The sequence below is a fragment of the Triplophysa rosa genome, linkage group LG19, assembly GCF_024868665.1.
Source record: "Triplophysa rosa linkage group LG19, Trosa_1v2, whole genome shotgun sequence".
NCBI classification, from domain to species: Eukaryota; Metazoa; Chordata; class Actinopteri; order Cypriniformes; family Nemacheilidae; genus Triplophysa; species Triplophysa rosa.
In genome coordinates this window covers 3,975,904-3,988,899 of record NC_079908.1, presented here as the reverse complement: position 1 = coordinate 3,988,899, position 12,996 = coordinate 3,975,904, and the positions used below count along the sequence as shown (strand labels likewise).

At 40.0% G+C, this 12,996-nt stretch overlaps 1 protein-coding gene across 1 annotated transcript in view; it reads right to left on the bottom strand.

Annotated features, from left to right (window-relative positions):
* mpp1 (MAGUK p55 scaffold protein 1) overlaps positions 1–12,686 on the bottom strand; it is a 38,503-nt gene extending 25,817 nt beyond the window's left edge. The window contains exon 1 of the mRNA XM_057359580.1: positions 12,384–12,686. Coding sequence (XP_057215563.1) covers positions 12,384–12,506 — 123 coding nt within the window. The 5' untranslated portion in view covers positions 12,507–12,686. The remainder of the gene's footprint in view (positions 1–12,383) is intronic.
* Positions 12,687–12,996: the final 310 nt, after the last annotated feature.

Here is a 12,996-nt window from a genome sequence, read left to right as displayed (position 1 = left end):
CTTCTTCACCGTCGAGAACTGCTGAGAGAAATCCTCAACGGTGTCACCAAACAGCCCTCCCTGCGAGATGGGGGCGTCGAGAAAGCGAACCTTCTCGGCGTCCCGCATCTGCGCAAGGTTAAGCCAGAGGTGCCTCTCTTGGACCACNGCCTCTCTTGGACCACCATGGTGGACATCGCCCGACCCAAGGCCCGTGCCGTCACCTTAGTCGCCCGTAGAGCGAGATCGGTGGCGGTACGGAGTTCCTGCATTACCGTTGGGTCGGTCTTACCCTCGTGGAGCTCCTTCAACGCCTTGGCCTGATGGACCTGCAGGATGGCCATGGCGTGGAGGGAGGAGGCGGCCTGACCCGCAGCCGTGTAAGCCTTCGACACCAGTGATGCCGAAAACTTACACGCCCTGGATGGGAGTCTAGGCCGAGCCCTCCAGGTGGCCACTGTCTGCGGGCACAGGTGCACCGCGACAGCACGCTCCACCTGGGGGATCTCGACATAGCCCCTGGCCACCCCACCATCGAGGGAAGTAAGGGCGACTGAGCCTTTCTGATTGTAACGGGCTGTGAGGGGCGCGTTCCAAGTCTTACTCAGCTCCTCATGCACCTCTGGGAAGAACGGGACCGGAGCTGGGCGCGGCTTGGAGGGCCGTAGTCACTGCCGTCACGGATCGGGTAACAGACGAGGTGGTGGCTTTATCCATAAAGAATACCGCCACCCGTGACCGCAACGTCTGGATAGGCATCCGCCCGCAGTGCGGGCAGGATGTATCCACGAAGGCTGCCTCAGCGTGCCGGAGACCCAAACTCCTGAGACAGACATCGTGTCCATCCCCTTCCTCAATGAGCGCGTCGCACCCAAGAGAACAGCGGGACATGCCACGCTGGTGAAATTTGCTCTTTTAGAAAAAAGGAAATATTGCTCAGACACTTCTGGAACTGCCGAGACGCCCAAGGGAAAGTCGCTGCAGGAAGGGACCGTCCGCTGCACCATGTCATAGATTCCAGCAGGATAGGACCAGCGAAGACCTGGAAGATCAGCGAAGATCTGGAGATGCTCATCAGATGCTTAGGCTCTGAAGAACAAAAGGTGAATGAATGAGCACGCCGGCTTCCCTCTTATACCCGGACATCCGGGGAGGAGCCCGGCATGCAAATTTCATTCCTTTTCTAAATACTCAGAAGATGATAGGTTCTCAAGACAAACCCCATTCTGTCGGTTCGACACAACGTCAAGAGACCGACAGAAAGGGAACTAGCGGTTGCTCCATCTCCTATGAGTCCATTCAAACTGTATGGTCTAAAACAGGGGTCACCAACTAGCGGACTCCGGTCCGAATGCGGACCGCGAGATGCGTCCGTCCGGACCTCAAAGCCTTTTGACGTAATAAATAAATGAACGCCTAACATTATTTTCTAATGCAATCAAATTTATACCAGGCACATCAAGGTCCACTCAGTAGCAGTTTGGGTCCTAAGGCGCCACGGACAGTTAACATCTGCGCACTGTTGCTACGTACAGACGTCAACGTCGTGGAGAGAAGAGAGCCGCGACCAGTGTTGCCAGATTGGGCGGTTTTGAATTTGATTGTGCGGGTAATAATTGGCTTGGGCGGATGGACAAAATTTGGGCGGATTTGGTATCAGTTTGGCGGGTTTGAAACATGTACATTGTATAGGCTTATTATTTAACAAAACCCAAGTGTGCGTGTACTCCATCCAATTAGTAATCTTTTAGCCAATCACGAGTGATAGTTTTCCACCGCCAAAGACAGTTTTGCAACCGCCAAAAGAGAAGAAGCAGCCAGCACTCAGCGGGAAATATAAACAGTCAATATGCCGAAGTCTAAGTGGGCAAAATATAAAAAATGTTACAGAAAGGAGTGGGAGAGTGATTCTGAAAAGTTGTGTTCAGCTGTGTTCTTCAGCATCCTGTCAAGTTACAATCGACACCCTGTTACTGTTCTGCATTTAAAGGTAACGTTAGGCTTAAGATCTCTCTCTCTCTGTCTGTCTCGCTCTTACTTACACACCTGTTTATAATGAGTAAAATGTAGTAATAATAATAGTTAAAAAATAATATTTGAAGTATAAAATATAATTTCAATACACATTGTTGAGCTCGTTATTAACGAATTGGGTATGTGAATGATCTTTAAACTAAATCTACACTGTAAAAGTGCATTGTGTGTGGTGTGAGGGCGGGGCCATGGGCCAAAGATGTGAACGTCTTATGTTGTCATTTTGTTACTGTGGTTCCGTTGCTGTTGGTGTATGTCGCTAGCCATAGCATGGTACATTAATTGTGGCATTTAAAATAGCTAAATATTGATCAAATTTAACCAAATATTAATCAAATATTTTGGGCGGTTTTGTGTGCGTTTGGGTGGGTTTTGGACCGTTTTTGGGCTGGAAACCTTCAACTCTATCTGGCAACACTTGCCGCGACAGACTCGCTGCACAGCGTGCAGACAGATGTAACTTTCAGTGACTGAAAAACAATGTCCTTTTCAAAAGTTAGAAAAGTTAACGCTGAAAACCATGTTTTCCGAGATGAATGGGTCGAGAGATTTGCATTTATTCTTTCTGCATCGAAATGCACGAGACCGGTTTGTCTCATTTGCTCGGAGTCTGTTGCGGTTGTCAAAAGTGGAAACCTTAAACGGCATTATGAAACTAGACATAGACACTATGAAGAAACTTACCCGCAGCAGTCCGAGGTAAGGACATGGAAATATATTAGCTCAAAGTCCAGTAGTAGCGATCTACACGGGTCCTCCCTCACTCACTTACCGCCCAACAACCAGCATATGAATGTTCACTAAGAATACAGTGGATGTTAGGAAAACATAACAAGCCCTTTACTGATGGGAAAATAGTAAAAGAGTGCATGAAGGCTGCGTGTGAAACACGTTTAGAAGGAAAATAAAGACATGAACTAAAAGAAAATATAAAACAAACCCCCCTTTCAGCTGCAAACAGAAGAGCTGAAATGTTATCAGAGGATGTTCAGTCACGACTTGATGTTAATTGATGTTGAATATAGTTGTTAATGTTGAAATGAATGTATGTTCAGTTCGGGTTTAGAGATTAGGGCATTTTGCACATTTCCCTTCATTATATTGTTGTCAGACATTGTTATGCCGTTGTATAGATATAAAAAGACATGTTTATTTCTTTGGTCTGCCAAAAACCATCAATTCATGTTTTTAGGTATTTAATTGTCCGGACCTCGGCCGGTAAGGAGGTTTGTTTACTGGACCTCAAGCGATTTTAGTTGAAGACTCCTGGTCTAAAAGCAGCGATTTAATAACCAAAAACTAAATATGCTGTCTGTCAAAGGCAACACATCTCTGGATGCCAGTATTACTTTGGTCAAAAATAGAAAACACCAACTGGGTTCAACTTGTGGCATCCATGGTACTTGTTTACAGCATTGAGCTGCCAAAATATTGCAACCATGAACAGTTGCTCCATGATGTTGCCAATCCCTAACGTTGGCAGTGTGGACAAACAAGTTGTAAGGAAAGGGCATTTTGTCCATTCATCCCTTCCACCAGGGGGCCCCCTCTCCCCTTATGGACTATGGACTCTCTCACTATTCACAAACTTCCTGTTTGAGCTGTATTTAAGCCATGACTGTACCATGTATACTTTGTGAAGTATTGTCAGTTTTACTGTATACCGAGCGTTTCATCGTTTCTTGCCATAGTTCACGTTCATGTCTGTGTTTCTTGTTATGACCATTGTGCCTGTCTATTGGATTACTGCTTTTGGATTACATTACATTTACATTTACAGTAAAGGGTAAGGTTGGACTGTCTCATGGTTTTTGGATTTATCTGCCTGCCCTTGACTACGATTTGCCTGCTGTCTTTGGATTGTTTGCCGATTGGCTTTTAATAAACAACCTGCACTTGGAATCTCATCTCTCTGCAGTGTCTCGCACGTTACACAAGTGAGGACAAACAAGTGTGCGTGACATGACCACCGCACCTTCCCTAACTCTGTACGCTTCCTATTTGGGAGTTTCACTGGGTCAGAACGTTCACGTGACAAAGCAAAACCACCACAGTGTCATGACACAGATTGAGCGGTTTTACTTGATCTTCAGCAGAACTCAAGGAGTAGTCATTTGAAATCATTAAACTAGTGCTACCTTCTAAAATAATCACGAAATCCATCCATTTCAACTTTGCAGTTTTGTTTCCTCCCAAAGTTTGTTCCTTATTTATATCTTGGTATGTTGCCTACGGCTTGCTTACAGGAGGATTTGTTACGCAATAATCTGCCTTGGAACAATGTGTATGGTATCTATTGTATTAGAAAGCACTATACAAGTACACTTTAAAAACATGTATCCTCCCTCGGGCGGTTGAGGAGATATGCACTGCAGTGGACCAAAACAAGTGAGGTAGAATAATAAAAGCTAGATGGCTCCGGCTGATACTTGCACTGTGTGGAGTTTCCAGTCTCATGCCCTGGGAACAAAGCCTTCTATTGATCTATGTGAAGAACGCACTGAGCGAAGACACTGGAAAACAACTCCACTGAGTTTTGGGTGTGTCATCTTCAAAATCATGAGTACGTCAAAATGTCTGCTGGACCCATGCAGACAAGCCATAACACAGAGTATTGGGGGACAACCGATTTGCTAGTTATGTGCTATTACAAACTGTTAAAGGGGTAGTTCATCCCCAAAAAATCCTGTCATCATTTATTCACCTGTATGTGACTCTTTCTTCTATGTAACACAAAAGAAGACATTCTGAGAAATGACTCTGGTTTTGTGTCCATACAATGGAAGTCAATGGGGTTCAATGCTGTTTCGGTATCAACATTCTTCAACATATCTTCTTTTGTGGTCTGCAGAAGAAAGAAAGTCATACAGGTTTGGAATGACATGAGGGTCTTGGGATGGGCTCATTGCGCAAGTAAACAACCACCTAGCAACACCCAGGCAACCATGCAGAACACCAGGGTCTGACAGGTGGCAGGACCAAAATAAAGCGTTGGGTATAGGGATGTAACGATTCACCGTGAGCCGGTTGAAAATCGGTTATAATGAGTGACGATTCAATTCGGTTGAGGCTTGAACTGAATCGCAATACATTTTTTGAACAGCAGAGGCCGCTATTTTCACTGCAAACCTAAACGTGGATGCTGATATTTCTTAAATGCAAAAAAATCCAAGAAAAGCACAGACAGTATTAGTTTGTTTATATTAAAGAGACTTTTTCTATTATTAATTTGTTATAAAATTGCAGTTTAGTTTTGTTATTTGAAATAAAACATTATTTTATTATTCAAAGAAACGTGAAGCATTTAAGAAATAATGCAAGGGAAGTTGTTCATTTCTAATTTGTTTCAACTCATTTTTTTTAAATAAATCGTGAGTAAATCGTGAATAAATCGCATCGTGAGATCAGAATCGTGAATCACATCGCATCGTGAGCTGAGTGAATCGTTACATCCCTAGTTGGGTAATAGTTTTAATTTCAGTTACAGAATAGCCTAACATTTTAATATGCAATGTTTTTGAAAATAAAACTAATAATTATACAAAACAGGTTTAATACATTTCATAGAGAGTGTGAAAGCACATACACCCACCCATGCACCGAATGTTCGGCAACCGAAAATATTGGGCCGAAAATAGCAAAAACAGCATGTTTGGTGTTTCGGCCGAATAAGTGAAAGGGCGTGTGATATGATCAAGCAGCAACCAGCAGAGAGAGAGCGAGAGAGCGAGAGAGCGAGAGAGCGAGAGAGCGAGAAATAGAGCGAATGCAGATGTTACTGGGGGAGAAGAGACACACATCAGCTGCTGCTTCATTCATCTATCAGCTGCACAAACTACTGCCTTCATCTGCTACAATCAATGCACATCTACACTCTTGACTATTACATTCTCATGTTTCTGCCTGAAATCTACTTTTGATATTGAGATTTTATTTCCGTATTTCATTTGTTTACTTACATATACTCTATTTTATATTTCATTCTATATTTATGCCTTACTCAGCACCTTAGTTTAATTTTTTTTTATCTCATGTTTGTACTTAATGTATGTCTTAATGTATGTCTTTTGTTATATGTTCAATGCTTTGGCAATATTGTAAGAACACGCAATCATGCCAATAAAGTACCTTGAAATTGAAATTGAATTGAGAGAGTTTTTTTTCTTTAAATCATTCTGCAGTGTAGCCTATAATAATCAAACAGTTTTCGTTTATTCATATTTTTAGCTTATAATGTTGAATGACACTTTTTAATGAAGTGTTTTGTTGTAGGGGTACAGATACAGTACATGCTTTCAGTTATAGGCCTAATATAGGCTATTCAAGAACAGATTTTTTTTCTAATTAGCCTACTTGTTTTGCTCAATTTTATTTTAAGTTATATTGTATTATATTGAAAAGCAAGACAAAATATAAAAAGCACATTTTGACCATTCAGTTTGTGCAATAGTGAAAAAATTGATAAAACATGTTGATAAAACATTTACTAGATAAATAGAAGAAATGCGAAAAGCCATGTTCGGTGTTCGGCCTTCGGCCAACTGTTTCATTTTTATTCGGCTTCGGCCAAGAATGTTCATTTCGGTGCATCCCTACCCAAACCAGGGGTATTCAATTCAAGTTTCTGTATTTTCTTTGCAGCGGAGGTCCGGACAATTCTTGATTTTAAACAAATACATATTTCATCAATTGAGTCCAGTCAAATATGTTGTTTATGAAAAGTTAACATGTTTTATCATTTACTTTACATTCTGATACCCACAGTATGTATGGATCATAGTTCTAAGGCCTGGTAACTGAGAAAATGTGCTGTAGGCTCTGGTGCTTAAAGGGACAGTTCACCCAAAAATAAAAATTCTGCCATCATTTACTCACCCTCAGGTTGTTTCAAACCTATATGAATTTCTTCTGTTAAACCCAAAGAAAGATATTTGTAAGAATGTTAGCAATTTTCAGTTCTGTGACATCATCCACTACCATAGTAGGATTTTTTTTATATTTTGTTGTTCCGTTGAACACAAAGTTAGATATTTTGAAGTATTTAGGAACATAAACAGTTCTGGGGCACCTTTGACTACCATTTATTTTTTCCTATTATGGCAGTCAATGATGTCACAGAATTGAAAATTGCAAACATTCTTCCAAGTATCTCTCTCTGTGTTCAGTAATTTATACAGGTATGAAGGGTGAGCAAATGATGACAGAATTTTCATTTTGGGTGAGCCATCACTTTAAGCACCAACAAGTCTAAGTCTCAAGTCTCAGACCCTTTCCACAACAAAGTAGACCAAAGGACTGTACAGCCACAACAAAAATGAGAAAAAATATATAAGTGGTCTATTTTAATATTTTAAAATAAAAACTAGTGACAACATACGAACAATACATAATGTAACAAATTACTGAAATTAATTTTATCATGAGCAAAAGTACTAACAAAAGTTACTAACTAGGGATGCACGATAAATTATCGGCCATATCGGTAATACAATTTAGGCCGATATATTATAGCCGATAAATCATAAATCATTTCCTCTGGTTAAACTTCTTCTGCTGCATGCTGCTCACAGTTAAATACATACAGTACTGTCTTTCTGTCGTGATCATTCACTTACTGCTATTAGCAAAACATTGATGATGTAGGTACAGTATTGTATGTAGATACAGTATTTATGAATGTGTAAATTATAGGAACAAAAGCATATTGTTTGAAGCCGATAGCTGTCTGAATGCTTTCTGTCTTGAGACCTGTTAGACATGTGGCTATTAAGAACAATTTTCTGGGTTGTTCTGGAAGAACATCTATAATTTGTTTATTTTAAAAAATATATAGCAGAAATGTTTGAAGGTTGAAGAATCGTTAACTAGTGTAAGGTAGGCTTGGTACATGATTTTCAGGGGAAAAAGAGAACTAATGGTTACCTTGTTTTCTGCAGTCAATGTTTTCAAATAATCGCAGTTGTCCACTTTTTGCCTTTTGTTTTAGATTTAGATTGTTATTTAGATACTGTATATCAGCCAATATATCGGTTTTCGGCTTCCAATGTTTAAGAATTATCGGTTATCGGCCCAAATTTTGTGCAAATTTTGAAAATTCTTTCCTTGCCGATAATTGCCCAATAAGGGACTAAGAAAAGTTGTTACGAAACAGATTTTCATGTTCGAAAAAAAACTTTCCGAAACCTATACAAACGCTGGGGGAGTGTATCGAGCACAGAAATACTACATCATACGTCCAACTCGTTTGACCACGTCAAGCATGAGAAGACAGCAGGTTTAACATTGTAAATAAGTCAGAATGCATGAAACACCATTGCATGCCCCCTTTAATATCATTAAAGCTAAATGTAGATACAAAACGTTATGGTTTATAATCTGTTACACACCTGGTATATAGCAAATAGTAAACTGACTGACCGAAAAAACTTTATTACTGCTGCATTTTTGTTTACTGCAGTGTTACAGTAAAAGTGTCCATTTATTAACCTGCTCTTGGCGTCTGCAGGTCTTTATGTGACAAGTCTTTGGCGGGAGAAGCAGCGCTCGCGGAGCTGAAAGAGTTAAAATAAAGCGCGTTTAGTGCTAAATAAAGATATTAGAGGAGATAGCGGTAAAATATCATTAACATAAATGTCACTGAGTACGTGTGATGTGTACAGCTCAATAATGTAGATGTGCTACTCAACTGAAACTATAGAAACTATAAGCCCACGGTCCGCCAATTGAGGATCACTGCCGTAAACTTTATGATTAAAGGTGCAGTTTGTAACAATTTTGCAGTAAAATATCCAAAAACCACTAGGCTAGGGTTATATATTTTGTTCAGCTGAGTACTTACAATGTCTCAAATCTTTCCAACTACTTGTAAATCGTGAGAAAATCGCCATTATAAACAGTGACACGGGGCTGTGCAGTCACCTCTCAATGGCATCACATCAGCGTTACCTTTTGTTACCACCTTTACTGACGTAGAAACCGCATCACAACAGTGTGACACAACGGAAGTAGTGTCTAGCGTCTAGCAAGCCACTAACTTGTTTCGAGCAGTCACTTATTTATGGACCACAATAATTCGCAACAATTATAAAACTTTACCTCATCTGCTAACATGATTTCTCGTTCCCGGCTGATTGATGGCCATCAGTGGTGGAGTTGAAGACAACAATCCCATCATTCCACGCTCTTTCACAGCGTCATCAAGCGTCATCAAATTGTTTTGACCGTGCGCCATCTAGCAGCGGTTTTTACAAAAAGTAGCTTTAAGCACCAATTTTTAAATCTTTTCTTCATTTTATTGAAAATAAATGCCTTTACGATCTGATTTGTGATGGAAAGAGGTAAGAGCGAATCTGCAAATGGTAGTCTTGAACACGGGTCTACCGCATCGAAACAACTGATTGCTCGCGTCACGCCACTGAAGTCTCTGTGTGAAGCTTGTAGTTCTTTTCACTTATTTTCACCATTCCAGTCATATACTAGTGGGTGGAGTTAGTGTAAATAGCTTTTACGGGCTATTTGCACTGAGTAGACACTCCATAAAATTTAAGCATTAAATTGAAGAGGAAAGTTTCAAAAAGTGAGGGGCAGATGTTCCCCCTGTCCCCCCGGGAATTGCACCCTGGCAGAACACTCAAGGAACCACATGGCAATGTGTTAAAAACACCTGGCAACTTTACAGCTACAGTACATAGTGATAACTCAATATTTTGATCTTGTGAAAGAGTAAAAAAGAAACATCTGTGTATTGTAGTGCTGCAAATAATTTTTTTAAATGTCATCTTAACAACATAAACAAACGTTACTGCGCATGCGCACTTTTGTGACTCCAACTTAACTTCCGGTACACATTCACAAACAATAGAGTGCCTGTAGATTACTTCTGATAACAATCAAAAGAAACCAAGAAGAACCGTTACTTGGCTAAACTTGTCTCTCCAATATTTTGAATTTAGACTCCGATACCAAGCTCAACCGCTAGATGTCAATTTACCATACGGTTTGTTTAAATGCGACCAAACTGCAGGACCCATTCAACAAATTGTTTATTTCATAAAATGAACATACAGCTAAATTTCATCAAATTGTTGGTCACACTTTATTTTAAGGCCCAGTTCTCAGTTTTAGTAAACTATTAACTACGACTTTTGCTTAGTTAACTCTTAATTTGTTGCTTATTAATAGTTAGTAAGGTAATTGTTAGGTTTAGGTATTGGGTAGGATTAGGGATGTAGAATATGGTCATGCAGAATATGTGCTTTATAAGTGCTTATAAACAGCCAATATGCTAATAATAGGCATGCTAATAAGCAACTAGTTAATAGTGAGAATTGGTCCTTATACTAAAGTGTTACCAAATTGTTTATTTAATATGATTATTATACAATAAAATAAAAATATAAATTATTATTAACATAAAATAAAATATAAATAATTATATTATTAGACACTAACCAAACACAAACCAGAAGTTAAGTACTAAGTTTTCATGTATAATCAGCCTTGTGTGAAAAGGGAAGCTTCAAGTCTCATGCTTTTATCTAAAGCAAACAGAATGCCAGGGACATTGTGTGTTACACAAGCAGCTCCAAACTGCTCTCCAGACTTCCCTCTTTAATCTGCAGAGAAAATTACGGCTTCTAAATATAGATTGCTTGTGTTCTTCTGGTAGACTAGTGAAGCGTCACAGATACATGACTAAGAAGCCAGCACCCATAATGCTCTGGGCCAATAAACGCTAAATCAGCAGTATTGATAACACCCAGGGCTGGTATTCTGATGAAGGACTGTGATGCTTCATGAATGATGTGCATTAAAGGGTATGCCTGCTTATCCTGATGATATCCTGAAAGTGTTTTTCATTGTTATCTTCCTCAGAAAAGATCATCTCTCCTTGACAAACCGCATGAAATTATAAATCATTAATCTTCCTGGCACAAACAGTTTGGGAAGAATTTAATACTTGGGTTTGTTCAGGTATTGGCCACTACACACACACACAATAAAAAATCAGCTATCATTATCAGCTGGTCTTAAAAACAAAGAATTTCTCAACGTTGTTAACTAAATTGGGATAAGGGGTAATGAACTTTTCCAGCATGGAAGGCCCAGAGAGAGGCATGAAAGTGAAAAATGTCAATTTATGACTGAAGATAAAAACATAATCCTTTTGTTTTGTACATGTTTTTCTGCATACCATAGGATCTTAGTTCACAAATAGTTGTATTGTATTTCAAATCATAGTCAACATGGACCAAGAAAATACAAATATAACCTCTGTTAACAAGTCGGTAGTGCTGGCACTAATCCTATCTTCCCTACAGAGCACTATTATCAGGTCATCAGTACTTTATGAAGTTTATCTTAGGAAACATAATAAAGTGGGCTGGTCTGGGTCATTAACCTTGGAACTGGCTATAGACCTTAATGTCCCAGCATCACTGGTAAAACTGGAACTGGTTATTCACTTACATTCTGATCACATCAGTCAAGAGAGGTGCGATTGATGACATTACTCACTGTTTACATTGATTGATTAAATTATTACAAACATTTGTTGTCAAACTGATAATGTTTATGTCTTTAATTGTAACAAGCTTTCAGCAGATTTTTTCATTTGCAGTAATAAAGAAATCTTAAATGTTTCCAGAGAATAAAGGAAAGTCTCCTGCTTCTAAAATGTTCCTCTTGAGAAAGTTCTAGAGGTTCGAAGGCGACAAATCTTATATGACAATGAAACCCAACCTTTGTCAGATGAGATCATAAGTAACAATATGTTTACAAACATGTTTTACAAACATATGTTACAGGTCGATGCGCAGCTGTCGTCGTGACGTCATGATGCGTCACATCAAAATATTATATATTGATCATAGATAATGATCACTTACACAGTTATTTGTTTAAACTATTTCGTTTAAAGTCGTCAAAACATAAAATAAAGCGGAAAGTTGAGTGCTGAGCAGCAGTGTGACGCGCGTTCACAGCTGTCATCGTGACGTAGGGACGCGTCACATCAAAATAACATATAATTTTTATACTTTTATAATTTCTCCTAGTAATAAATGCATACTATTTCAACTATTTAATTTCTATGTTGAGAAGTTAAACGTAAAATAGTGTAAAAGGTAAAGCTGTGTGTTTGAGCAGCAGTGTGATGCTGATGTCAAACCGGGCTGCACCAGAATAGACCAGAACATCTCCAGCCCTCATCATGTACACCAACGACTACTGCGATTAAATATCTCCTAGCGCTAATAAAACCAGCGGTATACAGTAAACATGCGGTTGTAAATGCGGAAATGAGAATAACAGTCATCCGCCATCCTCTGAAATGGTCAAACGAGTCGATTACTTCGCGAAAATCCTCTTACCTTCTCCGACTTGGGTTTGTGCTGCAGCAGTTGTTCCAAATAGAGATCCGAGAGAGCGGTGCGCGCGCTGTTCACACGCTCCAGAGTGACCGCGGGTTCGTTTTTATTGCAATTTAATGTCATGTTTCACGGTTAAAAGAGGGGGGGGGGTAAAAAATAAGAAAAAAGTATGGACCGAATCCGATCAAGGTCCAAAATGGGTTGATCAAGAGAGCGAAACGAAGTGATAAGGAAGATAGCTCGAGCCCTTGCTCGAAGTCCGGAGTTTGCGCAAGAGAGGAGACACAGCTGACAAGGCACATAAATATGAGTGGGGGGGGGGCGGGGGGGTGGCGGTACACTGCAGCTTCCCTTGACAGTGGATACTTGCGTCGTTACTACCGCTGAGTAAACGTAAGATGAACCTGTAAACCATTTTACTAATACTACTGTCGGTACACGATCCGGGATGCCTGCACGATCCGTTCTGCGCATGCGCATAATGACGTAGTAAACAACTTCACGGTTTCCCTACACTATTGGTATCAAGCATGCGATGAAACGCTTGACGGCCAGACGGCACAACTGGCGGCATATTTTTGTAGGCTACGTCGTGTTTTTCATTTAACAGTTC